The sequence below is a fragment of the Lepidochelys olivacea genome, assembly GCF_965140295.1.
Source record: "Lepidochelys olivacea isolate rLepOli2 genome assembly, chromosome: 12".
NCBI lineage: Eukaryota > Metazoa > Chordata > Testudines > Cheloniidae > Lepidochelys > Lepidochelys olivacea.
The window spans coordinates 6,271,956-6,299,160 of NC_140422.1; the positions used below are offsets into that span (position 1 = coordinate 6,271,956).

The 27,205-nt window shown below is 45.0% G+C and overlaps 1 protein-coding gene across 1 annotated transcript in view; it reads left to right on the forward strand.

Annotated features, from left to right (window-relative positions):
* CNGB1 (cyclic nucleotide gated channel subunit beta 1) overlaps positions 1-27,205 on the forward strand; it is a 62,116-nt gene that overhangs the window by 24,832 nt on the left and 10,079 nt on the right. The window contains exons 6-18 of the mRNA XM_084644474.1: positions 5,668-5,825; positions 6,724-6,894; positions 7,541-7,749; positions 8,371-8,421; positions 9,102-9,188; positions 17,088-17,152; positions 18,030-18,152; positions 18,854-18,995; positions 19,386-19,545; positions 21,155-21,252; positions 21,340-21,423; positions 22,709-22,827; positions 25,685-25,831. Of these exons, the coding sequence (XP_084500600.1) occupies positions 5,668-5,825; positions 6,724-6,894; positions 7,541-7,749; positions 8,371-8,421; positions 9,102-9,188; positions 17,088-17,152; positions 18,030-18,152; positions 18,854-18,995; positions 19,386-19,545; positions 21,155-21,252; positions 21,340-21,423; positions 22,709-22,827; positions 25,685-25,831 (1,614 nt within the window). The remainder of the gene's footprint in view (positions 1-5,667; positions 5,826-6,723; positions 6,895-7,540; positions 7,750-8,370; positions 8,422-9,101; positions 9,189-17,087; positions 17,153-18,029; positions 18,153-18,853; positions 18,996-19,385; positions 19,546-21,154; positions 21,253-21,339; positions 21,424-22,708; positions 22,828-25,684; positions 25,832-27,205) is intronic.

Consider the following 27,205-nt stretch of genomic DNA (forward strand, 5'->3'; position numbering starts at 1 on the left):
TGTAGTTATTAGGATTTCATATTTTGGTGCCAGAGTAGCAGCTGTGTTAGTCTGTATTCGCAAAAAGAAAAGGAGGACTTGTGGCACCTTTGGTGCATAGATACAAAGGTGACTGGCACCTTAGAAATACCTAAGATACAACAGAGAAATGGATAGGTGGATAAATGGATGGATATCTAGCACTGATGTAAGATGTTTCAGCACAGTGGGTTAGGAAATATGCTGTTACCAAAGTTGAAACTGTTCCTGTTATTCTTCATGCACCGCGATGAAAAATGTTCTCCATGATTTTGCTGGCCTAGAACTTTTGCATCAAAAACCATAGACTGTATAAGTAGTGAAAGGATAATCTAATTTTGAATCACAGAGTTGAGAACTCATTTAAAAGCTGCATTTAATATCTATTCTATTTTATAATACAGGTTCATATTTAAGGAAGATTTTTTTAAAAAAATATACCATTGCCAAGTGCTGCCAGATCTGTAGACATCACTGAAAGATTTGGCTTAGCTTGCAGAGAAGATAGCTGCTTTTTTAATGTGAACAGTGTTATAGAAATGCAGTGCTGCCGACTTGTATTAGTTGTTCAGAAACATCCTCTTTCTCCTTTCTGGAATGAGAGGGCATTTTACATCATGTGTACTCAGTCTTGGACTTCTTAACACTATTCCACTAATGCAACAGTCTTGAGAGGAACCTCACCCATTGAGTGCTTGTCTTTATTAAAAAAATTGGATCATGTGAGACCATGGCCTTGAGGAGTCGCTTGAACTAACACAATGTTAACCATGATTTAGCAATCCATGTAGACAGAAATTCATGCATCCGATGAAGTGAGCTTATGCTCAAACACATTTGTTAGTCTCTAAGGTGCCACAAGTCCTCCTTTTCTTTTTGCGAATAGAGACTAACACGGCTGCTACTCTGAAACCAGAAATTGTTGTGTCAGCTGATCATGAATAAACCCTATTAGAACCCTAGCTTTAACAACACCCAGTTGACATGCAGCTAAACATGACTTGTCTCTGTCTACACTGAAGTTAAACATGACTTTGCAATCATATTAGTTAACACAACCTAACTTTAACCTGACCTAATTTTTTAGTCAAGACAAGCTGTGAGAGACTGAAAGGGGAATTCACAGCCTACATGTCCACAGGCTTCCCCCTACATGTCCACAGGCTTCCCCTACAGCTCCATCCAGTGGTTCTCAACCAAAGCCCTCTCCTGATATGACAGAGCATGGCGAGTGATGGCAGAAAGTAGCATGTGTTCTTAGTAATTACCTAGTCTTTTCTAGCACTGTCTTCCCTTTCAAGCAAACATACTATATGGGCTTGTGACACTGTAAGCACCTGGGTTTGAGTGGTAGCCATGTTAGTCTGTATCAGCAAAAACAATGAGGAGTCCTAGTGGGACCTTAGAGACAAACAAATTTATTGGGGCACAAGATTTTGTGGGCTAAAACCCACTTCATCAGATGCATGGAGTGGAAAATATAGCAGGCAGGATAATACAGTGATAAATAATAAATAACCCTGTCAAAGAAGGAAATTAGGTTGTTTTGGGATGATTTGTTCTTGACAAATTTTAAACATGATTTAAATCAGCAAGCAGCAAACCTTGATTTAAATATCAGATTTTAATATGTTTTGCATTTGTACTTTTTAGTTATGTTCCTCAAGAAAGGTGGATTCTAATTGGTTGGTAACAATAAAAGAAGTTGATTGGCAACTAAATAAAGCCTTTTCACTAAATTTGGTGCTTCTTTTTGCAAACCAGGAGAATACACTATTTCCATATACATTTATTTAAGCAGTGAGATAGCTGAACTTACATTTATTCAGGGTCTGATTTTTTACATTTTATATTATGTTAGAAAATGGTGAATAATGCATTTCTTATTTACTAGATGATTAATTTTTTATTTGTGATTTGTGTGAAGCTCTATTTGGATGGGAATTTGAATGCAATTAAAAATGCAAAAAACCGAGCATGTTAAAGGTGTTTTTAATTAGTTAAATAAAACTACCTTAACAGTGCTGCATACATAAGAAAAAAGTTGATCAAAACATGTTTTGCATTTAAAACTAATTTAGTAAACAAAGGAAGTATTATCAGTAGTTAGTGAATTGAACTGATTGTGTCCTTTAAGATTTTAGAAATAGTGGATCTCATCCTCTCACACCTAGTTTTTATTCATAGATTAGAAGAGGAAAACAAGCTTTCCTGGTTTTTTCTACTTCCTATTGGTTTTTAACTTTGAATGAACTATCATTGAATTGGACTAGTTAAATAAACGTAAATGAAGAAAATATTCTCTCTCCCCTGCAGAAGAGGCTACTGCTGTCAAAAGATGGTTTAGCACTTCAACAAACCCGGGCTTGAGGTGCTTAGCCAGTGACTTCCATCAGTTCAGTGGTTTGATGTTCTTTAAAACTTTGGCAGTAAACATATACTGCGCAATTAAAAAAATGTTTTCAATGATTTCAATAGATTAGAGTAAGTTAAGGGCTAACATAGGTTGTCATAATTTCAAAATTAAGTGTAAGTAGGTTTATTTTTTTAAAAAACCTCTATTTTATTAAAATAAAATCTAATTTAAATTAAAAAATCAGATTTTTTAAAAAGAATCATCAACTTTTACCTGTCTTGGGAATAATGGGCTCGGCCGTGGTACTGCAAAAAAAGATCCAGGGGTTATAATGGGTCACACATTGAATATGAGCCAACAATGTGGTTCAGTTGCAAGAAAGGTGAGCAGCGGGCATGTTGTATGTCAGAGACAAGAGGTAATTGTTCGGCTGTGCTTTACGCTGGTAAGGCCTCAGCTGGAGTACCGTGGTCAATTTTGTGCCTGTGCCACATTTTAAGAAAGATGTAGACAAACTGGAGAGAGTTCAGAGAAGAGCAACAAAAATGTTATACGATTTAGAAAATGTGATCTATCACAGAATCATAGAATCATAGACTATCAGTGTTGGAAGGGACCTCAGGAGGTCATCTAGCCCATGCCCTGCTCAAAGCAGGACCAATCTCCAACTAAATCATCCCAGTCAGGGCTTTGTCAAGCCTGACCTTAAAAACTTCTAAGGAAGGAGATTCCACCACCTCCCTAGGTAACGCATTCCAGTGTTTCACCACCCTCCTAGTGAAAATTTTTTTCCTAATATCCAACCTAAACCTCCCCCACTGCAACTTGAGACCATTACTCCTCGTTCTGTCATCTGCTACCACTGAAAACAGTCTAGATCCATCCTCTTTGAAACCCTCTTTCAGGTAGTTGAAAGCAGCTATCAAATCCCCCCTCATTCTTCTCTTCCGCAGACTAAACAATCCCAGTTCCCTCAGCCTCTCCTCATAAGTCATGTGTTCCAGTCTCCTAATCATTTTTGTTGCCCTCCGCTGGACTCTTTCCAATTTTTCCACATCCTTCTTGCAGTGTGGGGCCCAAAACTGGACACAGTACTCCAGATGAGGCCTCACCAATGTCCAATAGAGGGGAACGATCTGCTGACAATGCCCCTCCTTATACAGCCCAAAATGCCATTGGCCTTCTTGGCAACAAGGGCACACTGTTGACTCATATCCAGCTTCTCATCCACTGTCACCCCTAGGTCCTTTTCTGCAGAACTGCTGCGTAGCCATTCGGTCCCTAGTCTGTAGCGGTGCTTGGGATTCTTCCGTCCTAAGTGCAGGACTCTGCACTTGTCCTTGTTGAACCTCATCAGATTTCTTTTGGCCCAATCCTCTAATTTCTCTAGGGCCCTCTGTATCCTATCCCTACCCTCCAGCATATCTACCTCTCCTCCCAATTTAGTGTCATCTGCAAACTTGCTGAGGATGCAATCCACGCCATCCTCCAGATCATTAATGAAGTTATTGAACAAAACCAGCCCCAGGACCGACCCTTGGGTCACTCCGCTTGATACCGGCTGCCAACTAGACATGGAGCCATTGATCACTACCCGTTGAGCCCAACAATCTAGCCAGCTTTCTGTCCACCTTATAGTCCATTCATCCAGCCCACACTTCTTTAACTTGCTGGCAAGAATACTGTGGGAGACCATGTCAAAAGCTTTGCTAAAGTCAAGGAATAACACGTCCACTGCTTTCCCCTCATCCACAGAGCCAGTTATCTCATCATAGAAGGCAATTAGATTAGTCAGGCATGACTTGCTCTTGGTGAATCCATGCTGACTGTTCCTGATCACTTTCCTCTCCTCTAAGTGCTTCAGAATTGATTCCTTGAGGACCTGCCCCATGATTTTTCCAGGAACTGAGGTGAGGCTGACTGGCCTGTGGTTCCCAGGATCCTCCTTCTTCCCTTTTTTAAAGATGGGCACTACATTAGCCTTTTTCCAGTCGTCCGGGACTTCCCCCGATCGCCATGAGTTTTCAAAGATAATGGCCAATGGCTCTGCAATCACATCCGCCAACTCCTTTAGCATTCTCGGATGTCCAGCTTTTCTAAATAATCCCGAACCACTTCTTTCTCCACAGAGGGCTGGTCACCTTCTCCCCATGCTGTGCTGCCCAGTGCAGCAGTCTGGGAGCTGACCTTGTTCGTGAAGACAGAGGCAAAAAAAAAACATTGAGTACATTAGCTTTTTCCACTTCCTCTGTCACTAGGTTGCTTCCCTCATTCAGTAAGGGGCCCACACTTTCCTTGACTTTCTTCTTGTTGCTAACACACCTGAAGAAACCCTTCTTGTTACTCTTAATATCTCTTGCTAGCTACAACTCCAGGTGTGATTTGGCTTTCCTGATTTCACTCCTGCATGCCCAAGCAATATTTTTATACTCTTCCCTTGTCATTTGTCCAATCTTCCACTTCTTGTAAGCTTCTTTTTTGTGTTTAAGATCAGCTAGGATTTCACTGTGAAGCCAAGCTGGTCGCCTGCCATACTTACTATTCTTTCAACACATTGGGATGGTTTGTCCTTGTAACTTCAATAAGGATTCTTTAAAATACAGCCAGCTCTCCTGGACTCCTTTCCCCCTCATGTTATTCTCTCGGGGATCCTGCCCATCAGTTCCCTGAGGGAGTCAAAGTCTGCTTTTCTGAAGTCCAGGGTCCGTATTCTATGAGGAAAGAGTAAAATGTGGGCATGTTTAGTTTTGAGAAAAGAAGACTGAGGGGGGACCCGATAAGTCTTCAAATACCTTAAGGGCTGTTACAAAGAGGATGGTGATCAATTGTTCTCCATGTCCATGGAAGGTAGTTACAAGAGGTAACCAGCTTAATCTGCAGCAAGGGAGATTTAGTTTAGGTCTTAGGAAAAACTTTCCAACTGTTACTCTAGTTAAGTAATGGAATGGGTTACCACTACTTAGGTTGTGGAATCCCCATCAGTGGAGGATTTTAAGAAGAGGTTAGACAAATAACTGTCACAGATGGTCTAAAGGTACACTTGATCCTGCCTCAGCATGGGGAGACAATGACCTCTCGAGGTCCCTTCCAGCTCTACATTTCTATGATTCTCTGACTGTAATCCATGAGATTGGATTTACTTTAGTGGTCACACGTGACCGTGTACAGTTATGCAATAGCAACACTGACAGGGTTGAATCCTAACTAAGGATCCTACAGGTGAAGAAAAGGGCTTTGAACTGACACTCTTCTTTTATTTTACATTAGTAAATTCTCTAATGGTTTTTCTGCAGCTTGCCAAAGCGAGTAGGTTCAGCAACAAGCCAGAACAGTTCAACAATCAATGACCGGCTGCAGGAGCTGGTGAGGCTCTTTAAAGACAGGACTGAGAAAGTGAAAGAGAAACTGATTGACCCAGATACTACCTCTGATGATGAGACCCCGGTGGCATGTGAGTTACAGCTGGGTTTGGGACCTCTCAGTAGACAGGGAATGCTGAGCAAAAGGCAAAAGTTACTGAGCTGGAGAAACTGGCTTGGTAAAGCCCAAGTAATAAAAATGATGATTTGGTTTTGTAGCCTGGAAATTTAATAATTTACCTGTCTTCCAAGAATAGATAAAGGGTACGTACAAGGAGACGGAATTGTTGTGTAGAAGTGTGTGGACATGATGGTTCAATGAGTACGAATAGCCCTCTTAGAGCGGTGTTCAAGTCTATTGAAAGATCCTCAGTGAAATGATTGGTAACTTCAGTATCGTTCCATAGGCAAAAAAAATGCACATTGCAAACAAACAAAACACACTGCTCCAGATGACATGGCATAATTAGCAATCATTACCCAACAAAAAGGGAGGGACGATGGTCTTCTGTTTAAGGCAAAGGGCTGGAATTAAGGAGAGCTGGGTTCTGTTCCTTACTCTGCTACAGACTTGTGTGACCTTGAGCAATTCAGGTTAATCTCTGTTCCTCGGGTGTTTCATCTGTAAAATGGAGTAATAATACTTCCATACTGCAACAGAGTATTGTGAGGATGAATATACCAATAGTTTGACAGTGCTTTGAAATGTACAGCTGTATAAGTGCAGAGTATTATATTATAATTATGAAAGACCCAGGAGTGAGCTGGCATGAAGGCTGAGCTGCTTCTTAGTCTTTGAGAGAGGCTGGTCTGTGAAGAGAATGTAAAAGTCATGAACATTAACAAAGCTCTTAGCTAGGAATGCAGACTGGCCTTTCAGGAAGAGGCTATGTTAATAAGAGAAAAGTTTAATGACCAGGGACAAACATGAGAACTTCAGCCCGTCAGAGAAGTTTGGGCTGCTTTCAGTAATTCTATGAATGTTCATAGCCCCTTCCAGGAAAACCTCTCCAGAACCACTACCACCACCAGAACGAAAAGAGGCAGAAGCTGAAGTGGAGGAACATTACTGTGAGATGCTGTGCTGCAAATTCAGATGCCGCCCCTGTTTGAGCCATGTGAGAAAGTACCGGTTCCCGAGCAGCATAGACCCTCTCACCAGTAAGTAATTGAAAAATCTGATTGGTTGAGATAATGCTGCTGCTCCATTTATGAGAAAGGGAAGATGAAAGTAGAGATAGAATGGAAAGAAAGGAGGAGAGGTGGAGAAAGAAATGGGAGAGTTGGGAGAGTGGTAAGGACACCAAGGAAGGAAGAAAGGAATGATTTAGACCCTGTCTATGATTGAATTTTTTTCATTTGGAAGAGCAGAAGGAAGTGATAAATGCTTTTAGGTATCATAGCTAGCCTCAGTTTTTGCCCCACAGCTGGCAAGGGCAGCAATGCACCGGTGGTTTTTGGCCACTTTGTCTGACAGACTTTGTCAGACTGCTCTGAAAATCTCCTGAAAACCCAGTTCCTTCCCTGCCAGCTACTCACTCTTCTTAACCACCTGGCTCATTTCTAAGAGTCAGCTCTCTCCAAAAGCCAGCAGCTATTTCAGTGTAGTTGCAAAAGAAAAAAAAAAGTGGATTATCTGAAAGCAGAGCAAAGGCAGCCTGAAATAAAGTGCTTGGAATTTAGTACGTTTTGTTCCCTTTAATTTTTAGTGCCTAATTCATTCACCTTACAGTCACCCCTGTGGACAATATGTGGCTATTCCCTGTCAGCTGCTCACTAATTTTGACCTGTGCTTCCCTCTGTTTAGATTTGATGTATGTGCTGTGGCTGTTCTTTGTTGTTCTGGCCTGGAATTGGAACTGCTGGCTGATTCCAGTACGCTGGGCCTTTCCATACCAGATGCCTGAAAACCTCCATTGGTGGCTACTTGTAGACTATCTCTGCGACCTCATCTACTTTCTGGACATCACTGTCTTTCAGGTCCGCCTGCAGTTTGTCCAAGGAGGAGACATAATCGTAAGTAGCAGCTAGTAGCAGTTCCCTCACAAGGCAAAATTTCAAACGGGACTTTGGCTTGCTTTGGGTACCTCCTGTTGTAATTCTTGAAGTCCATAGAAAGGTTTTTTGGCAAAAATTGGGAGATAAGAACATATAGCAAAAAGGCAGCTCTCCCACCTCTTCCCTTATTTACTTCGTTGGCCCTGAGTGAATTTTTTTACTCACAGAGTACATCATGAAATGTTCACTGTGCAGAGGAGAAGCTATGGAAAGAGGCTTTGGGATCTACAATTTACTCAGTGTCCTAAGGAGAATGTGCAGCTAAGTGAGGCTGTTCCTCAACAACCCCGCCCTCCTTTTATCAAGCCACATCTCCCTGTTTTCCTTATACAGAAGAACCACCATGTTCACTGTGGCGAGGTCATGGCAATATCTATAGTGTGGTGGGGAGATGATGTCATTTCCCATCCCAATCCCTTCCCCACATAATTAGGACTCTTCTGCGCCCCTCTTCTATATAATAGGAAGGAAGTATCTGGTGATATCGTGTAGGTGCCTCCTCTCTGCCTTTTCAGTCAGGTGCAGGTCAGTAAACCTCAGCGCCAACCAGTGATGATGTTTCCCTCTGTTCTCCTCTAGACTGATAAAAAGGCCATGCGACAGAACTACCTGAAATCCCGACGCTTCAAGGTCTGACACACTGTGTTTGATTTTTACACATATTTATTATTATTTAAAGGACACATTACAATCATATTTTGAAATCCATATCCTCATGTTATTAGTCACACCTCTGCATATTAGGACCAGAATAATTTTTAAAATCTGTGTGATAGTTATCTTGACAGATGTAGGCCAGGTTTAGGATGGCCCTGTCTGGGTATGAAAGGAATGGAAAGGAGGCTAGGAGCCTTTCCTCGTACCCTGGGTGTGTGTCTGGACAAGGGCTAGCCATATATAACTGGAGATCGCTCTTTGATATGTCAGTGCCAAAGGCAGCAGTAGCCTCCTCAGAGAGGGCTAGGAAGTGGAGAGCTAGTTGGAGGTGGGCAAGACAGCAGGCTGCACACATTTAAGGGTGGTGGAGATCCTGTTGCAATGTTGGCTTTGCCAGCGCCCCGGTTGTTATGTGTACAAATTTATGGAAGTTTGTGGCTAATTTGTGCAGAACATGAGTTTTATTTCCATTGACTTACCCTGCTGCACCCCTGGATCCCCGTATTGATTTCAATGGAAGTTGCTTCCTAGTAAATGACGCCAGAGTTGGGTCCCGAACACCCTTTCCTGAGTACTGATAGAAGCAAGAGAGCCCCATGATGATTTCAATTCACCACTGTGTTTTCTGTTGTGATCTCACATGTGAGTTTTAGATGGACGTGTTCTGCCTTCTTCCCCTGGATTTCTTTTACTTCAAAGTTGGCGTAAATTCTCTCTTGCGGTTGCCTCGCTGTTTTAAGGTAAGTCAGGAGGTTACAAAAACAAGGGGGGAGGGGACTGCATTTTTAGTTAATGTGGCAGAATCTTGTACTGTTTTTGATGCACTCTTGCTGTCTGCAGAAGTAGATTAATTGTAGATGACAGTATAATTGCATGGGGGCAGGGAGGGGAAGAGGTTTGTCCTTTTGAAGGAATTACTAAAAGTTGCCATACATTTTAGTTGTCATTAGGAGCATCATAATTTCTTTTATTTGGGGGAGGACATACTAAGGGTCTGATCCTGTGTCTATTGAAGATAATGGAAGTTTTGCCATTGATTCCAATGACAAGAGGAGTGAGTTCCATATCATATGATTATAAATTTTCCACATTGCTGTAATGGGATCTGAGGTAAGCAGAGAACAACTCTCCTGTGAGAGATTTTGAAGCAATTAAGGTTTTAAAGGAAAGAACAATAATGTTTCAAAAATTTGAGGACATATGAAAGCTAATTTCAGCTAGAAGATTAGACAGCTCAGTGGGCTATGAAGTCACTAGTTCAAATCTAAGCCACGTTAGTAGCAAGTGAAAGTCATTACCACCTATTTTGTGGCATATGTGAAATGAGTCACTAGTCTCAGGGTATGTCTACACTACGGAATTAGGTCGAATTTATAGAAGTCGGTTTTTTAGAAATCGGTTTTATATATTCCAGTGTGTGTGTCCCCACAGAAAATGCTCTAAGTGCATTAAGTGCAGTAACTCGGCGGAGTGCTTCCACAGTACCGAGGTTAGAGTCGACTTCCGGAGTGTTGCACTGTGGGTAGCTGTCCCACAGTTCCCACAGTCTCTGCTGCCCATTGGAATTCTGGGTTGAGATCCCAATGCCTGATGGGGCTAAAACATTGTCGCGGGTGGTTCTGGGTACATATTGTCAGGCCCCCATTCCCTCCCTCCCTCTGTGAAAGCAAGGGCAGACAATCGTTTCGCGCCTTTTTTCCTGAGTTACCTGTGCAGACACCATACCACGGCAAGCATGGAGCCCGCTCAGGTAACCGTCACCGTATGTCTCCTGGGTGCTGGCAGACGCGGTACTACATTGCTACACAGTAGCAGCAACCCATTGCCTTCTGGCAGCAGACGGTGCAATAGGACTGGTAGCCGTCATCATCATGTCCGAGGTGCTCCTGGCCACATCGGCCAGGAGCGCCTGGGCAGACATGGGCGCAGGGACTAAATTTGGAGTGACTTGACCAGGTCATTCTCTTTAGTCCTGCCGTCAGTCCTATTGAACCGTCTTATGGTGAGCAGGCAGGCGATACGGATTGCTAGCGGTCCTATTGCATCATCTTCTGCCGAGCAGCTATGAGATGTGGATGGCATGCAGTCCTTCTGCACCGTCTGCTGCCAGCCAAAGATGTAAAAGATAGATGGAGTGGATCAAAACAAGAAATAGACCAGATTTGTTTTGTACTCATTTGCTTCCCCGCCCCACCCGTCCAGGGGACTCATTCCTCTAGGTCACACTGCAGTCACTCACAGAGAAGGTGCACCGAGGTAAATCTAGCCATGTATCAATCAGAGGCCAGACTAACCTCCTTGTTCCAATAAGAACAATAACTTAGGTGCACCATTTCTTATTGGAACCCTCCGTGAAGTCCTGCCTGAAATACTCCTTGATGTAAAGCCACCCCCTTTGTTGATTTTAGCTCCCTGAAGCCAACCCTGTAAGCCATGTCGTCAGTCGCCCCTCCCTCCGTCAGACCAACGGCAGACAATCGTTCCGCGCCTTTTTTCTGTGCGGACGCCATACCAAGGCAAGCATGGAGGCCGCTCAGCTCACTTTGGCAATTAGGAGCACATTAAACACCACACGCATTATCCAGCAGTATATGCAGCACCAGAACCTGGCAGAGCAATACCGGGCAAGGAGGCGACGTCAGCGCGGTCACGTGAGTGATAGGACATGGACACAGATTTCTCTGAAAGCATGGGCCCTGCCAATGCATGCATCATGGTGCTGATGGGGCAGGTTCATGCTGTGGAATGCCGATTCTGGGCTCGGGAAACAAGCACAGACTGGTGGGACTGCATAGTGTTGCAGGTCTGGGACGATTCCCAGTGGCTGCGAAACTTTCGCATGCGTAAGGGCACTTTCATGGAACTTTGTGACTTGCTTTCCCCTGCCCTGAGGCGCATGAATACCAAGATGAGAGCAGCCCTCACAGTTGAGAAGCGAGTGGCGATAGCCCTGTGGAAGCTTGCAACGCCAGACAGCTACCGGTCAGTTGGGAATCAATTTGGAGTGGGCAAATCTACTGTTGGGGCTGCTGTGATGCAAGTAGCCCACGCAATCAAAGATCTGCTGATATCAAGGGTAGTGACCCTGGGAAATGTGCAGGTCATAGTGGATGGCTTTGCTGCAATGGGATTCCCTAACTGTGGTGGGGCCATAGACGGAACCCATATCCCTATCTTGGCACCGGAGCACCAAGCCGGTGAGTACATAAACCGCAAGGGGTACTTTTCGATAGTGCTGCAAGCTCTGGTGGATCACAAGGGACGTTTCACCAACATCAATGTGGGATGGCCGGGAAAGGTACATGACGCTCGCATCTTCAGGAACTCTGGTCTGTTTCAAAAGCTGCAGGAAGGGACTTTATTCCCAGACCAGAAAATAACTGTTGGGGACATTGAAATGCCTATATGTATTCTTGGGGACCCAGCCTACCCCTTAATGCCATGGCTCATGAAGCCGTACACAGGCAGCCTGGACAGTAGTCAGGAGCTGTTCAACTACAGGCTGAGCAAGTGCAGAATGGTGGTAGAATGTGCATTTGGACGTTTAAAGGCGCGCTGGCGCAGTTTACTGACTCGCTTAGACCTCAGCGAAACCAATATTCCCACTGTTATTACTGCTTGCTGTGTGCTCCACAATATCTGTGAGAGTAAGGGGGAGACGTTTATGGCGGGGTGGGAGGTTGAGGCAAATTGCCTGGCTGCTGGTTACGCGCAGCCGGACACCAGGGTGGTTAGAAGAGCACAGGAGGGCGCGGTACACATCAGAGAAGCTTTGAAAACCAGTTTCATGACTGGCCAGGCTACGGTGTGAAAGTTCTGTTTGTTTCTCCTTGATGAAACCCCCCGCCCCTTGGTTCACTCTACTTCCCTTCAAGCTAACCACCCTCACCTCCTCCCTTTAATCATTGCTTGCAGAGACAATAAAGTCATTGTTGCTTCACATTCATGCATTCTTTATTCATTCATCACACAAATAGGGGGACGACTACCAAGGTAGCCCAGGAGGGGTGGTGGAGGAGGGAAGGAAAATGTCACACAGCACTTTAAAAGTTTACAACTTTAAAATTTATTGAATGCCAGTCTTCTTTTTTGGGGGCAATCGTCTGTGGCGGAGTGGCTGGTTGGCCAGTGGCCCCCCCACCGCGTTCTTGGGCGTCTGAGTGAGGAGGATATGGAACTTGGGGAGGAGGGCGGTTGGTTACAGAGGGGCAGCAGTGGCAGTCTGTGCTCCAGCTGCCTTTGCTGCAGCTCAACCATACACTGGAGCATACTGGTTTGGTCCTCCAGCAGCCTCAGCATTGAATCCTGCCTCCTCTCATCACGCTGCCACCACATTTGAGCTTCAGCCCTGTCTTCAGCCCGCCACTTACTCTCTTCAGCCCGCCACTTACTCTCTTCAGCCCGCCACCTCTCCTCCCGGTCATTTTGTGCTTTCCTGCACTCTGACATTATTTGCCTCCACGCATTCATCTGTGCTCTGTCAGTGTGGGAGGACTGCATGAGCTCAGAGAACATTTCATCATGAGTGCGTTTTTTTTTCTTTCTAATCTTCACTAGCCTCTGGGAAGGAGAAGATCCTGTGATCATTGAAACACATGCAGCTGGAGGAGAAAAAAAAAGGGACAGCGGTATTTAAAAAGACACATTTTATAAAACAGTGGCTACAGTCTTTCAGGGTAAACCTTGCTGTTAACATTACATACATAGCACATATGCTTTCGTTACAAGGTCGCATTTTGCCTCCCCCCACCGCGTGGCTACCCCCTCAACCCTCCCCCCTCCCCGTGGCTAACAGCGGGGAACATTTCTGTTCAGCCGCAGGCAAACAGCTCAGCCGGAACGGGGTCCTCTGAATGTCCCCTGAAGAAAAGCACCCTATTTCAACCAGGAGACCATGAATGATATCTCACTCTCCTGAGGATAACACAGAGAGATAAAGAACGGATGTTGTTTGAATGCCAGCAAACATGCACTGCAATGCTTTGTTGTACAATGATTCCCGAGTATGTGTTACTGGCCTGGAGTGCTAAAGTGTCCTACCATGAAGGACGCAATAAGGCTGCCCTCCCCAGAAACCTTTTGCAAAGGCTTTGGGAGTACATCCAGGAGAGCCTCAAATGCCAGGGCAAATTAATCCTTTCAGATGCTTGCTTTTAAACCATGTATAGTATTTTAAAAGGTACACTCACCGGAGGTCCCTTCTCCACCTGCCGGGTCCAGGAGGCAGCCTTGGGTGGGTTCGGGGGGTACTGGCTCCAGGTCCAGGGTGAGAAACAGTTCCTGGCTGTCGGGAAAACCGGTTTCTCAGCTTGCTTGCTGTGAGCTATCTACAACCTCATCATCATCATCATTATCTTCTTCGTCCCCAAAACCTGCTTCCGTGTTGCCTCCATCTCCATTGAAGGAGTCAAACAACACGGCTGGGGTAGTGGTGGCTGAACCCCCTAAAATGGCATCATCATAGAAGCAGCATGTTTGGGGCTCTGACCCGGAGCGGCCGTTCACCCCTCTGGTTTTCTGGTAGGCTTGCCTCAGCTCCTTAAGTTTCACGCGGCACTGCTTCGGATCCCTGTTATGGCCTCTGTCCTTCATGCCCTGGGAGATTTTGACAAAGGTTTTGGCATTTCGAAAACTGGAACGGAGTTCTGATAGCACGGATTCCTCTCCCCATACAGCGATCAGATCCCGTACCTCCCGTTCAGTCCCTGCTGGAGCTCTTTTGCGATTCTGGGACTCCATCATGGTCATCTCTGCTGATGAGTTCTGCATGGTCACCTGCAGCTTACCACGCTGCCCAAACAGGAAATGAGATTCAAAAGTTCGCAGTTCTTTTCCTGTCTACCTGGCCAGTGCATCTGAGTTGAGAGTGCTGTCCAGAGCGGTCACAATGGAGCACTCTGGGATAGCTCCCGGAGGCCAATACCATCGAATTGTGTCCACAGTACCCCAAATTCGACCCAGCAAGGCCGATTTAAGCACTAATCCACTTGTCAGGGGTGGAGTATGGAAATCGATTTTAAGAGCCCTTTAAGTCGAAATAAAGGGCTTCATCGTGTGGACGGGTGCAGGTTTACATCGATTTAATGCTGCTAAATTCGACCTAAAGTCCTAGTGTAGACCAGGACTTAGGATGGTCCCTAATGGACTGGGATTAGGAGAAAGGCCAAGATTTGAAAGGTTCATGGAAGATTTGAGTCTCCAGGGCTGTCAATCCAGCGCCTTACCCCAGCCCTAAAACCCACTTAAAATTGTAAAATACTGAATAAAATTAAAAAGATCAGTGATAATTAAAAGAAGCATCAGAATCTCTCATCTCCCACCTTCTGTAGTTTTTGATACAGAACTACTGTAGGAGTACAATTGAAAGGGAAATGAGATTTTTTGGAGGGTGCCTGGAGGTGAAACATAGTTCTTCTCAGTTAAAGAAGTGGTTCTCAACTAGGGGTAAGCGTACCCCTGGGGATACACAGAGGTCTTCCAGGAGGTACATCAACTCATCTAGACGCTTGCCTAGTTTTACAACAGGCTACAATAAAAGCACTAGTGAAGTCAGTACAAACTAAAATTTCATACAGACAGTGAATTGTCTATACTGCTCTCTATACGACACACTGAAATGTAAGTACAATAGCGATATTCCAATTGATTTATTTTATAATTATATGGTAAAAATAAGAAACTTTGCAATTCTTCAGTATTCGTGGGGCTGTGACACTTTTGTATTATTATATTTTGTAAGCAAGTAGTTTTTAAGTGAGGTGAAACTTGGGGGTAGGCAAGACAGATCAGACTGCTGTAGTGGGGTGGTCACCTGCTCCGGCCTTAAAGGGCTTAAAACAGCCCAGGAGAGGGCTGTGGCTGGGAGCCAGCAGTTCCCGGGCTGATTGGGGGAAGCAGGCTCAGCTGCGGCCACGCACCAGTCAGGGCTCAGCTGGCCCATATAAGAGGCCTGTGGGCTAGGCACAGACTCTCTCTCTGCCTTTAGAGGGAGAAGGGCCTGGCTGCTGGGGTGAGTACCAGAGGAGCTGGGAGGCTCCAGATTGGAAAAGCCCCAGACTGCAGGCCTAGTGGAAGGCCAAAAAGGGTACTGAGGCTGCAGGGGGCAGCCCCTGGGTAGGCGGAGGCAGCAGGTCCAAACCCCCCTTGCCTGTGATGAGTGGCTTATACACAGTGGTGAGCTGGAGCCAGTTTGCTAGAGCCGGTTGTTACATTCAGAAGCCGTTTTAGAGCCGGTTGTTACATTCAGAAGCCCTTTTAGAGCCGGTTGTTCCGCGGGGGAGAACCGGTTCTAAAAGGGCTTCTAAATTTTACCGGCCAAAAGTGGCACCTTAAGCACCACTCCACCGGTGCTCCAGCCCTGGAGCACCCAAGGGGAAAATTTGGTGGGTGCAGAGCACGCACCGGCAGCTCCCCGGCCCCAGCTCATCCCACCTCCACTCCGCCTCCTCCCCTGAACACGCCGCCCCACTCTACTTCTCTGCCCCCCACCCCAGGCTTCCCACGAACCAGCTGTTTGCGCTGGAAGCTGGGGCAGGCTGAGAAGCAAGCGGTGGCTTCCCGCTCAGGCCCGCGGAGGGGAGGTCGGGCAGGGGGGCCACCCGCGCCGCAGTAGGTAACTGGGGGGGGGGCAGGGAGCTTCTCTGCCACCCTCGCCCTAAGTGGGAAGCTGCCGTCTGCTTCTCAGTCCTCCCCGGCTTCCTGCCGAACTGCTGATTCGCAGGAAGCCGGAAGGGGGGCGCAGAGAAGCAGAGCGAGGCGGTGGGTTCAGGGGAGGAGGCGGAGCAGAGGTGAGCTGGGGCCAGGTGCGGGGCAGGGAGCTGCCGGTGGGTGCTCTGCACCCACCAAATTTTCCCCGTGGGTGCCCCAGCCCCGGAGCACTAGGGAGTCAGCATCTAAGATGCCACTTTTGATGTGATCAGTGGGGGGAGTGGCTGCTCCCCCGTCCCTAGGAGCCAGAGGGACCTGCCGGATGCTTCCTGGGAGCTGCCCCAGGTAAGCACCTCTGGGACTCCACGCCTCGCCCCCCCGGCAGGTGCCTCTGGCTCTTAGGGGTGGGGTGGGCACCCACTATGATGGCCCACGAGACCTTCTTGCCCAGTTCTGGGGCAGTCAGGGGAGGGGGGTGGATGGGGCAGGAGTCCCGGGGGGCGGGGGTGGGCAACAATCCCCTCGTGGGGTGAGGAGGGAACCTGTTGTTAAGATTTTGGCACCTCATCACTGCTTATACACTGCAGTCTGCCTCAGTGTGTGGGGGCTCAATGGTGACTGGCAGTAGCCAAAGACTGAGGTGAGGTGGGGATAGTGGGTGGGGGTTCCCTGGGGAGGGGAGACCCAGAGACTGTGGGGGTACTGCTAGGGGGCAGCACTCTGGGTAAAAGGGGCATGGGGGTCTGGGAGGGACACGGGGGCAAGCGGGACACCGGCCTGCAGAGGGCGCTCTGGAGGCTGGAAGAGCTAATTCCCTGAGAGACCAGCAGGAGGTGCCACAGGGGTGAGTCCTGCACCGTGACGGGGGTACAGTAATCTGGAAAGATTGAGAGCCACTGAATTAAAGGATTCTCATTCAAGCCCTATTGAAAACTAGTTACCAGCTGTGATTGATGGAACGCTAATGCACATTGTATCATTCTCTTTAACAGTACATGGCCTTCTTTGAGTTTAATGACCGGCTTGAAGCTATCCTGAGCAAGGCATATGTCTACAGGTGAGGGAAAAACCCCTGATACATTTTTATTTTTGGAGGAAGATCTTTTTGGGACTTTTCTTTTATTGGAGGGGGAAGAGGTGCAATTTGGTGGAGATGCAGCAATCTCCATCCAAACATAGTTCCTCTTTGACTATGATTTAATCACATATGGGGAACATTCTATATAGAGAAAATTCTTCCTCCTCATTATTGACTGCCACAATCGCAGTGACTTCTCCTGAGACTGGAAATATCTCCTGGGAGGCTGACAACACTAACAGTGTTGATAACACCGGAATCAAACCTCACCTTAGGGCCTCCGCAGCCCAAAGCATGTTACTTTTTCAGCTCTCCCTAGCCAAGAAGCAAGAGACTCATTTTCAGTCATTCTTAACTCTTGTCTTTCGCATGGTAGCACATGGCACTGCTTCCAGGATATGTCGCAGATCCACAATATGAAAGATGACTGTAGAAAAATGACCTATGTTAATGATAGCCTTTAGTCATTAACCTCTTCCAAGTTGCAGCTCCATGTGATAAATGCTATCAACATTATTTGAAATGATCCCTTTGTTCCCAAAGCAACTGGGAGCAGAAGTAGTGGGGATAAACAGTGTAAAGCAGCCGGTAAAAATATTACTTTCCCCTACATTTTTAAAGAGTTGTACAGAGCTTTACCGTGTGACTGGTGGGGAATCCTTTGGAATAATTAGAGTCAAATGTTCCGAAGCACTCCTTTTTCTCTTTCTAATAGAACTATAAATATCAGTGGTTGCCCTGTGTTTCTATTAATTATTTTTCACTTTTAACTATGGTATTTTGGGGGATTTGAAGGTGTTTTTCATTATCGGGTACCTTGTAATCTTTCCTCTTTCATTGTTGCTTTTCTTTGCAGAGTGATAAGGACCACAGCCTATTTACTCTTCAGCTTACACGTGAACTCATGCCTGTATTACTGGGCATCATCGTACCAGGGACTGGGTTCTACCATATGGGTCTATAACGGGGAGGGAAACAGGTACTTAGTATGCGTGCCCTCTGTTTTGGAATAGGCCAATGCAGCAGAATAGGAGCGATAGAGAGACAGTCAAGATGCAGCTAAGGCTGAATTAATACCACACTATTGACACATGAGTCCACCTTTTCGTCAAAAGCCTAACATTTCCAGTACAATATCATCGCTGTTTGATTTATATAGGCAGGGCTGGTAGCGCTGCCTGTTGTTAAAGTTGCCTGACTCTTTCCATTATAACTCCATTGCTTATAACTTTGGTAAACTTTAACCATTGAGGTTGACATTTTACATGCCATGTGTCTGCCTCAGTCTGGATGATGATTATTAACATGTTATGTTTCCACCAAAATGGTCCAGCCATTATGAGGAACTAGACTGGGGGGAAAAATATATTTTGCCATTGGGGGAAAAAAAAGTTCTGGAGACTTTTTTTCTCCAAGAAGCTCTAGTGCCCCCATGTTTTCCAGCTGTCCCCTAAACTTCTTTGTCTCTGTAGGTTTTCCGGGCACGTTTTCATTTGAGGGAGAGGAGAGCCTTTCACCCCCGTAGTTTTCCCCTTTTCACCACATAATTGTTCTCGCTATAGTTTCCAAGAGGTCTCCTGCTGACTGTGCCCGGGCAAGTTCTAATGGTATCAAGCAGGTGCTAACTTTTCCAGCGACGGGAACTGGTTGAAAAGTTGTTCCTTTTTTTTCCCTGTATAGTTATATCCGCTGCTATTACTGGGCTGTCAAGACGCTAATTACTATTGGAGGACTGCCTGACCCTCAAACTCTGTTTGAGATACTCTTCCAGCTTCTGAACTACTTCACAGGGGTCTTTGCTTTCTCTGTCATGATCGGCCAAGTAAGTGAATAATCAACCTGTCTTCCCTTTGGTATGATGCAGGTTCACAGTGCTTGCTGTTTTTAAGGTCACCGCTCTGAAATCATGTGTTTCCCAGAAAGCACCCCCTGGGCTTTCCATCTTCATACATTGAAAAATTCCAGTAGCATCAGTGTTCATTCTTACATTATTTTAAGGTTTGTTTCTCTACTATAGAGAGGCTCCTGGCCTGCTGCATGCCCATAGTTTTATAAGTCTGAGGACGCAGAAGCTAAAAATCCACTGTCGTGATACACGGTGTATCTTCAGTCTAAGAAGCTCGTTGTTAATAGTCTTTTGGATACTTTGTTTGTTCATCATTACTTATAGTTATTTCCTTTAATTTTTGTTCTCTTCCCTCCTCCAACTCAGATGAGAGATGTAGTTGGTGCTGCTACTGCAGGACAAACTTATTATCGGAGTTGCATGGACAGTACCATTAAATACATGAATTTCTACAAAATCCCCAAATCTGTTCAGAATCGGGTCAAAACCTGGTATGAATACACTTGGCATTCACAAGGCATGTTAGGTAAGAATTAGCTGTATTTAGGATTAGTGTCTTTATTAAGACTTTAAGTTCATATCTCTCTGATATTTTTACCTTGGCCTATGAACATTATGAACAGCAATATAAGCTGGCAGCTTACAACATTTTGTGAACTGCTTATCCGTGTCAATTGCACAGATGGTCTAGAGCAGCATTTCTCAAATGCATGTGGCCACCAAGGGCTTCTCTTGTGGCCACTGCCTCCTGGGCAGTGATTGGGAGGGGAGCTAAGCACCTCCTCCCTTGGGGCCGCCCAGAGGGGTTGGGCCATGCCCCCCTCTGGAAGCACAAATGCTGCAGGAGCAGACGGCTGTTGTGAGTTCCCCACCTTCCTGGGGGTGGTGGAGCTCAGACTTCTGGCTTTAGTGCTGGGGAGGCAGGCTCTGGCCATGCAGTGGCAAGCTCTGGACATGGGCTCTGGCTGTGTGGTGGCAGGTTCCAACCACGGGCTTGACCCCACAGCCACAGAGCCTGGCAGGCTCCATCCCCCAGTCCCTCACCCATCCACCCTATCACCCTTGGCCCCCGCTGCCTCCCTACCCACCTCCCCATCCGACCAAGGCTTGCTTGGTCCCCTGGCTTGCCAGGCCTGAGTAAGTCTGCTTTGAAAAGTGATATTTGTATTTTGTTAATATCACTTTTCACTGCCTCCCTGCTAGGTAGCAAGTCTGCCCCTGTGAAACGTGATATTAACAAACATACAAATATCACTCTTCACAGAAGCAGACTTACTTGCTAACAAGTCTTAAAAAAAAAAAAAACACAACACCCCCAAAACAAAAGAAACAACAACAAAAGACAAGAACATGCGAAGTACCTTATTTGTGTTTCTCTTCTCTTTAGGTCCAATAAAGAATAGACACAACTGTCCATTCTGTTTATTACTGAATCTGGAAAAACCCTACATGAATAAATTACTATGCTTTGGACATGTATATGTGCATATTTATTTGTTTTTTTTTCCTAAAGCTAAATATTTTAGAAAGAAGTGTTGTAGCGGCCACCAGCAAGAGTTGATGGACGCACTCTGAGGCCACCGAAAAATTTGTTGTGAGAACCTCTGGTCTAGAGCAAGAGATGTCATTCTGTCTAATCTCCCTCCTCCACAGTTAATTGCACTGAGATTTTTCCAATTAAACCCAAAGGGGCACTGCTGAGTTTTGGAAAGTCACTGCAGTCCTTTTGCAACACCAGGGACAGCACAGCATTGGGGCACTAAGCCTAAGGATTTTGTGGGATTTTTTCTTTCTCATTTCACTGATTTCTCTATTTCTTCCTTGTTTTACCCATACTTCTACACAGTCCACTACACTAGTACCAGGATTCAAATTCCTAGCCTGTTAGTGAACTAGCATGATCACACAACAGTGCATTCCAAGATTGTAACTCCCCCCTCTATAGATGAAGTTAGCTGAATTGAGATTGTTGGCCAAATCACAACCGCCTGTGTAGGAACAACCTGCTGTTCCTGCTAACGCATCCTGTTGTGGAAAAGCACGATCTGCACTGACTTGTACCTAGCTTTCCAATATGGAGCTCAGTAACATTTCTGTAAGTAGCCAGTTCTTTATTTTGTTTCCCCTTTTAACAGACGAATCGGAGCTGATGGGGCAGCTGCCAGACAAGATGAGGCTGGATATTGCTATTGATGTCAACTACGACATAGTCAGCAAGGTGGCGCTCTTTCAGGTACTGTCTACTTCTCCGCTTGGACATTACCTGACTCCTGAGAGGCTCCTACAAATTAAGTAATTCCACTTCCTCTTTTGGGTTCAGGGCTGTGACAGGCAGATGATTTTCGACATGTTGAAGAGGCTCCGATCTGTTGTTTACTTACCTAATGATTATGTGTGTAAGAAGGTAACAAGCATTTTCTTTACATAAAGTCTCTTTAGAGACTCGGAATAAAGTGGCGCTATATGCGGGTGGGGGAGAGGCAGGGCCAGAAATGGAAGCTCGTTGGTGGAATGACATGGATTTTGTTGGCCAGCGCATTGGCAAGGAGACGTACCATCTCTTGGTTAGCTTGGTGTCCTATTGTGGTTGATGCTACAGCCACAAAGAGTCGGAGAGAGATCAGAAAGGCCTCCTGGGGAATTCCCCCCGGTGCAGAAGTAGCATAGGGCTGGCTTATGCAGCTTCACACTACCCTCCTGTGCAGCCTCTTGAGTGGGTATATACTGGGCATGTGGATCGGAGCAAGAGTTATGTTGTGGACAAGAGAGAGAGCGAATAGAGTACAAAGTGATCCAGCTCTTGTGAGCTGTAGAGCCGCCCATAGGCAGTTGTACAAGGCTGCTGTAAAGTAAGGCAGCCTCTAGGTCCGGGGTTCTCAAACTGGGGGTTGGGACCTTGGGGGTTGCAAGGTTATTACATGCGGGGTTGCGAGCCGTCAGCCCCCTTCCCCGCCCCCAACCCTGCTTTGCCTCCAGCATTTATAATGGTGTTAAATATATTAAAGTGTTTTTAATTTATTAGGGGTGTCACACTCAGAGGCTTGCTATATGAAAGGGGTCACCAGTACAAAAGTCTGAGAACCACTATTTTAGGTTATGTCGGGAGCCACAACAGTTCCCAGAACAGTATAGCCCCTTTTGGCCACTCCTGTGTTTAACCTGCCGTACTGCTCTTCCTGAGAGCTACCTGAAACAATGAGAAGAGCCAGGCTTGGCTAACACACCAGGAACTGATTAAGTTGTGCAAGGGAGATTCAAAGCAAAGATGTGCTCTGTGTCACTTAGTGTTGGTGATACTGATCACATTGTGCAAAGAGTGACCTCTGCTGATTTCAAGGTGCACAGCATTAACACTAATTGGAAAAAATACAGGGGGGGGAAGCAGCTGTGCATTCTCATTAAACAAAAACAATTGAGAATAAGCAGGATAAAACAACAAAAGGAAATATTTAGGGGAAAAAAAAGAGTTAAACCCTATTCCTCTTTTGGAACCTCCTGCATTTATGACCAGCAAGTGGAAAGCTATGAAAAGATTTGAGACAGAATAAAACAACATTCATGAAGTAATTGAATAGTTTAACTTGGATCAGGGTCTCTGTACATTTTTCCATATGCTTTCTTCCCCTCTTTCTGGGTTCCAGCAGGATAACCAGTGCACACCCCACAAGTTGTTCTAATCTTTGTTTCAGGGGGAAATTGGCCGAGAGATGTACATTATACAAGCTGGACAGGTGCAGGTGCTTGGAGGACCTGATGGCAAAACTGTGCTTGTGACTCTGAAAGCTGGATCTGTGTTTGGAGAAATAAGGTCAGAGAGAGGATCGATGGGGAATTGGGAGAATAAAGACCAAGACTAAGATTAGAAGGAAGTTGGGGAAATAAGTCAGAGGTGGAAAAAAATAAAATTTTGGAAATAAGATCTGGAAAGGAGGATCCATTGCTAGGACCTATTTGCTGCTATAATTAAGAGGGGTCACAATTTAACACCGAGATCTGTTAACACAAATTCCACTTTTTAATTTTAAACTTTTGAACTGTCATTGTCTCCCTGACTCCATTCTATGTGAGTCTACACAGTATGAACTGACCTGGTTGTCTAGTGACAGTTGCAAAGGCAACTCTCTTGGGGAAGAGAAATAGGGAAAGACTCGTATATTGGTCATCAACAACCATCCTGGCTGATTAAACAGCATTGACAAGAGTCCTCTGCAGTGCTTATCAGCTGAAAAGATGGCTGACCACAATATGATTGGAAATAAATAAAAATGGGGATACCACAAGCCTGCAACAAGGATATTGAGGGGCTCCCTGCATAAAAACAAATCACTCAATAAACTGTATTGTTGATTTTCAAAAAAGTGGAAGATAAATGGAGAAAACTGATTATTCCACCTTTGATCACCCCTTTCCAATACCAGCAGAGTGAAAAGAAATCATTGCAAGCTTCCCGTTCTAGGCCATTTGTCCTGTGCTGATATGGCTTTAGGTAGGGAATCCATGTGAGTGAGAATGGGTGAAATCAAAGCACGGTGAAAATAGCTCGTTGTAAATATATTCTCTTCCTGATAACAATGAGTTAGGCTGGCTGTTCGGGTCCTCCGACCCCAAAGCAGAAACAAGAGCTTGAGATACAAATATGAAAACAATGTTATAGTTTAAAAAAATCTATACATCCCTGGTGGTCATGATCTACATACTCTGCAGTGGTAATAAAGAAGGGTGGAACTAAAATGCTGACCTGGTTATCCTATATAAAGGTGGTTTCTACAGTAGTATGTAGTCACTGCTATTGTTAATATCCAACGCTTGTACAGAGCAGCCCAGAGTGCCGTAGTGATTTGTAACACACTAGTAGTGGGTACTTTTCTGTCTATAAAACTAGTTTTTAAAGAACAATATTATAAAATAACTACAATAAAATCACTTTTATGTAGTGATTTTCATACCCATAAAAAGAACAGGAGGACTTGTGGCACCTTGGAGACTAACAAATTTATTAGAGCATAAGCTTTCGTGGGCTACAGCATATAGGAACATCTAGTAAGAAGAAATATATACACATACAGAGAAGGTGGAAGTTGCCATAGAAACTGTGAAAGGTTAATTAGTTAAGATGAGCGATTATCTGCAGGAGAAAAAAACTTTTGTAGTGACAATCAAGATGGCCCATTTAGACCACACAAGCGGTCCATTTCCTGGACACTACTGTCCTAATAAGTAGTGGTCACATAAACAGCACCCTATACTGGAAACCTACTAACCACTATACTTACCTACATGCCTCCAACTTCCATCCAGGACACACCACACGATCCATTGTCTACAGCCAAGCTCCAAGATACAACCGCATTTGCTCCAATCCCTCAGACAATGACAAACACCTGCAAGATCTCTATCAAGCATTCTTAAAACTACACTACCCACATGCTGAAGTGAAAAAACAGATTGACAGAGCCGGAAGAGTACCCAGAAGTTACCTACTACAGGACAGGCCCAACAAAGAAAATAACAGAACACCACTAGCCATCACCTTCAGCCCCCAACTAAAACCTCTCCAACGCATCATCAAAGATTTACAACCTATCCTGAAAAATGATCCCTCATTCTCACAGATCTTGGGAGACAGACCAGTCCTCGCTTACAGACAGCCCCCCAACCTGAAGCAAATACTCACCAGCAACCACACAACAAAAACACTAACCCAGGAACCTGTCCTTTTAACAAAGCCTGATGCCAACTCTGTCCACATATTTATTCAAGTGACACCATCATAGGACCTAATCACATTAGCCACGCCATCAGGGGCTCGTTCACCTGCACGTTTACCAATGTGAGGTATGCCATCATGTGCCAGCAGTGCCCCTCTGCCATGTACATTGGCCAAACTGGACAGTCTCTACGCAAAAGAATAAATGGACACAAATCTGACATCAGGAATCATAACATTCAAAAACCGGTAGGAGAACAATTCAACCTCTCTGGCCACACAGTAAAAGACTTAAGGGTGGCAATTTTGCAACGGAAAAGCTTCAGAAACAGACTCCAGTGAGAAACTGCTGAGCTTGAATTAATATGCAAACTAGATCCCATTAACTTGGGTTTGAATAGAGACTGGGAGTGGCTGGGTTATTACACATATTGAATCTATTTCCCCATGTTAAGTATCTTCACACCTTCTTGTCAACTGTCTAAATGGGCCATCTTGATTATCACTACAAAAGTTTTTTTCTCCTGCTGATAATAGCTCATCTTAACTAATTAGCCTCTCACAGTTACTTCCACCTTCTCCGTACGTGTATATATTTCTTCTTACTATATGTTCCATTCTATGCATCCGATGAAGTGGGCTGTAGGCCACGAAAGCTTATGCTCAACAAATTTGTTAGTCTCTAAAGTGCCACAAGTCCTCCTGTTCTTTTTGCGGACTAGCAGACTAACACGGCTGCTACTCTGAAACCTGTCATACCAATGTATCACCAAAACACTTAAAATGTTAGATGCGTAAAATGTCACGGTTGGCAAAAGTTGAGCTCCAAGTACAGTAGCGACATGTCTCCTGCAACAAACTCTGCTATCAAACCGTGTGAAAGCTCAGATTTTAAATGATTAAAAACTGTATTGGCCCAACATACAATAGTTTTAACATCTCTTGGTATTTTAATTAGCTTGTTGGCAGTGGGAGGTGGAAATCGTCGCACAGCAAATGTTGTGGCTCATGGATTTACTAACCTTTTCATCTTGGAGAAGAAGGACTTGAATGAAATTTTGGTGCATTATCCAGAATCTCAGAAGCTGCTGCGTAAGAAGGCGAGGTGAGTGACAGGATGTTGCTAAAATGTCATTTCTCATAAACATGCAGATATAGTACAATTTTCAAACTCTGAAAGAACAGGTGATCTTTGGGGATGCACACTGGAGAAATTACAAAATGTTAAGGGAAAATTTTCAATGCTAAGCACACCAGACTATACATACATCTTCTTTTTGGGCCTCAGTTCTCATAAACGAAGCAGACTTGAACCTGATCGGGACTTGGAGAGAGATGAAAACCGTAGGTGCTATGGGAATTGTTGATGTTTCAGCAGATGGTGCTCTTCTCTTTGAGTTAGCATTGAGCTAATGGCGGTGCTGTTGGAATCGGTGTTTTGCAGATGGGATGTTAAACTGAGGTACTAATAATTGGGGTCATTTTAAAACTTCCATGGCACTTTTTACAAGAAAACTTACTGTAAGGGCCAAACGGCAACACTGGCTGAATTTGCAGGCAGGAACTTTAGGAATCACTTTGCTCCCCTACATATAAAATCCAAATCACAAGCAGCAACACAGGGTGAACAGTGACTACTTCCTGTTTCACATTTATGATACTGGGGAGTGAGCAGAGCCTTGGCTCGCCCCACTCATGCACCAGCCAGTGCAGCTGAGCCAATGTGTCAAGGCCAGTACACTGAACTAGGTATAGAGGTGAGCAGATTATTCCCACCTCCTCTTGGAGCAAGAGCAGGGTGCTAGCCTGGGACTCTCAGAATCCCAGGCTGGTTCCTGTTCCACTCGTGCAGCAGTGTAACTATCCTTCCTTGGGGATGGTGTCACAATTGAGTCTTAAGTAATTACATTCTGACTACTAAAAATCCCCTCTGAGGAGAATGCTATTAATTTCCTTTCCTAATTTATTGCTGTTTTTCATCCTAGGTGTGTCAGGATATCATTTACACTTCAGGAATGGAAAAGACTAATTAGGGCATCTAGTTTATTCCTCTGACATTGCAGAATTGTTCCCTGTTTACTGGTGTTTTGTATGGTCTAAGTTTAAACGTGTCAAGCAATGGGGCTGCTACCACATCCTGAGGAAAAATTATTCCTTGATATTCAGCCTAAATTTTCCCCTCTAGTAATTTAATCTCATTAATTAATTTTCATTCTATTCAACTCAGCAGCACAGAGGTCTGGAATTCTACTACTGCCTAGCTGGCATGCTGGAATGTTAGAAGTAGACCGAGGGACATGGGAAGGTGGGCAAAGTGCAAGTGACATGGACATATGTACATGCTAATGTAGCTATAATATGGCTCTGAAATTTGTGTATGCACGTTTAAAATTGGCTTCTGCAGAGAATGATGCATGCGACTAAATTTGTTTTCTGTACACATTTGTACCACTAAAACTTTATCACTCGAATGTACACA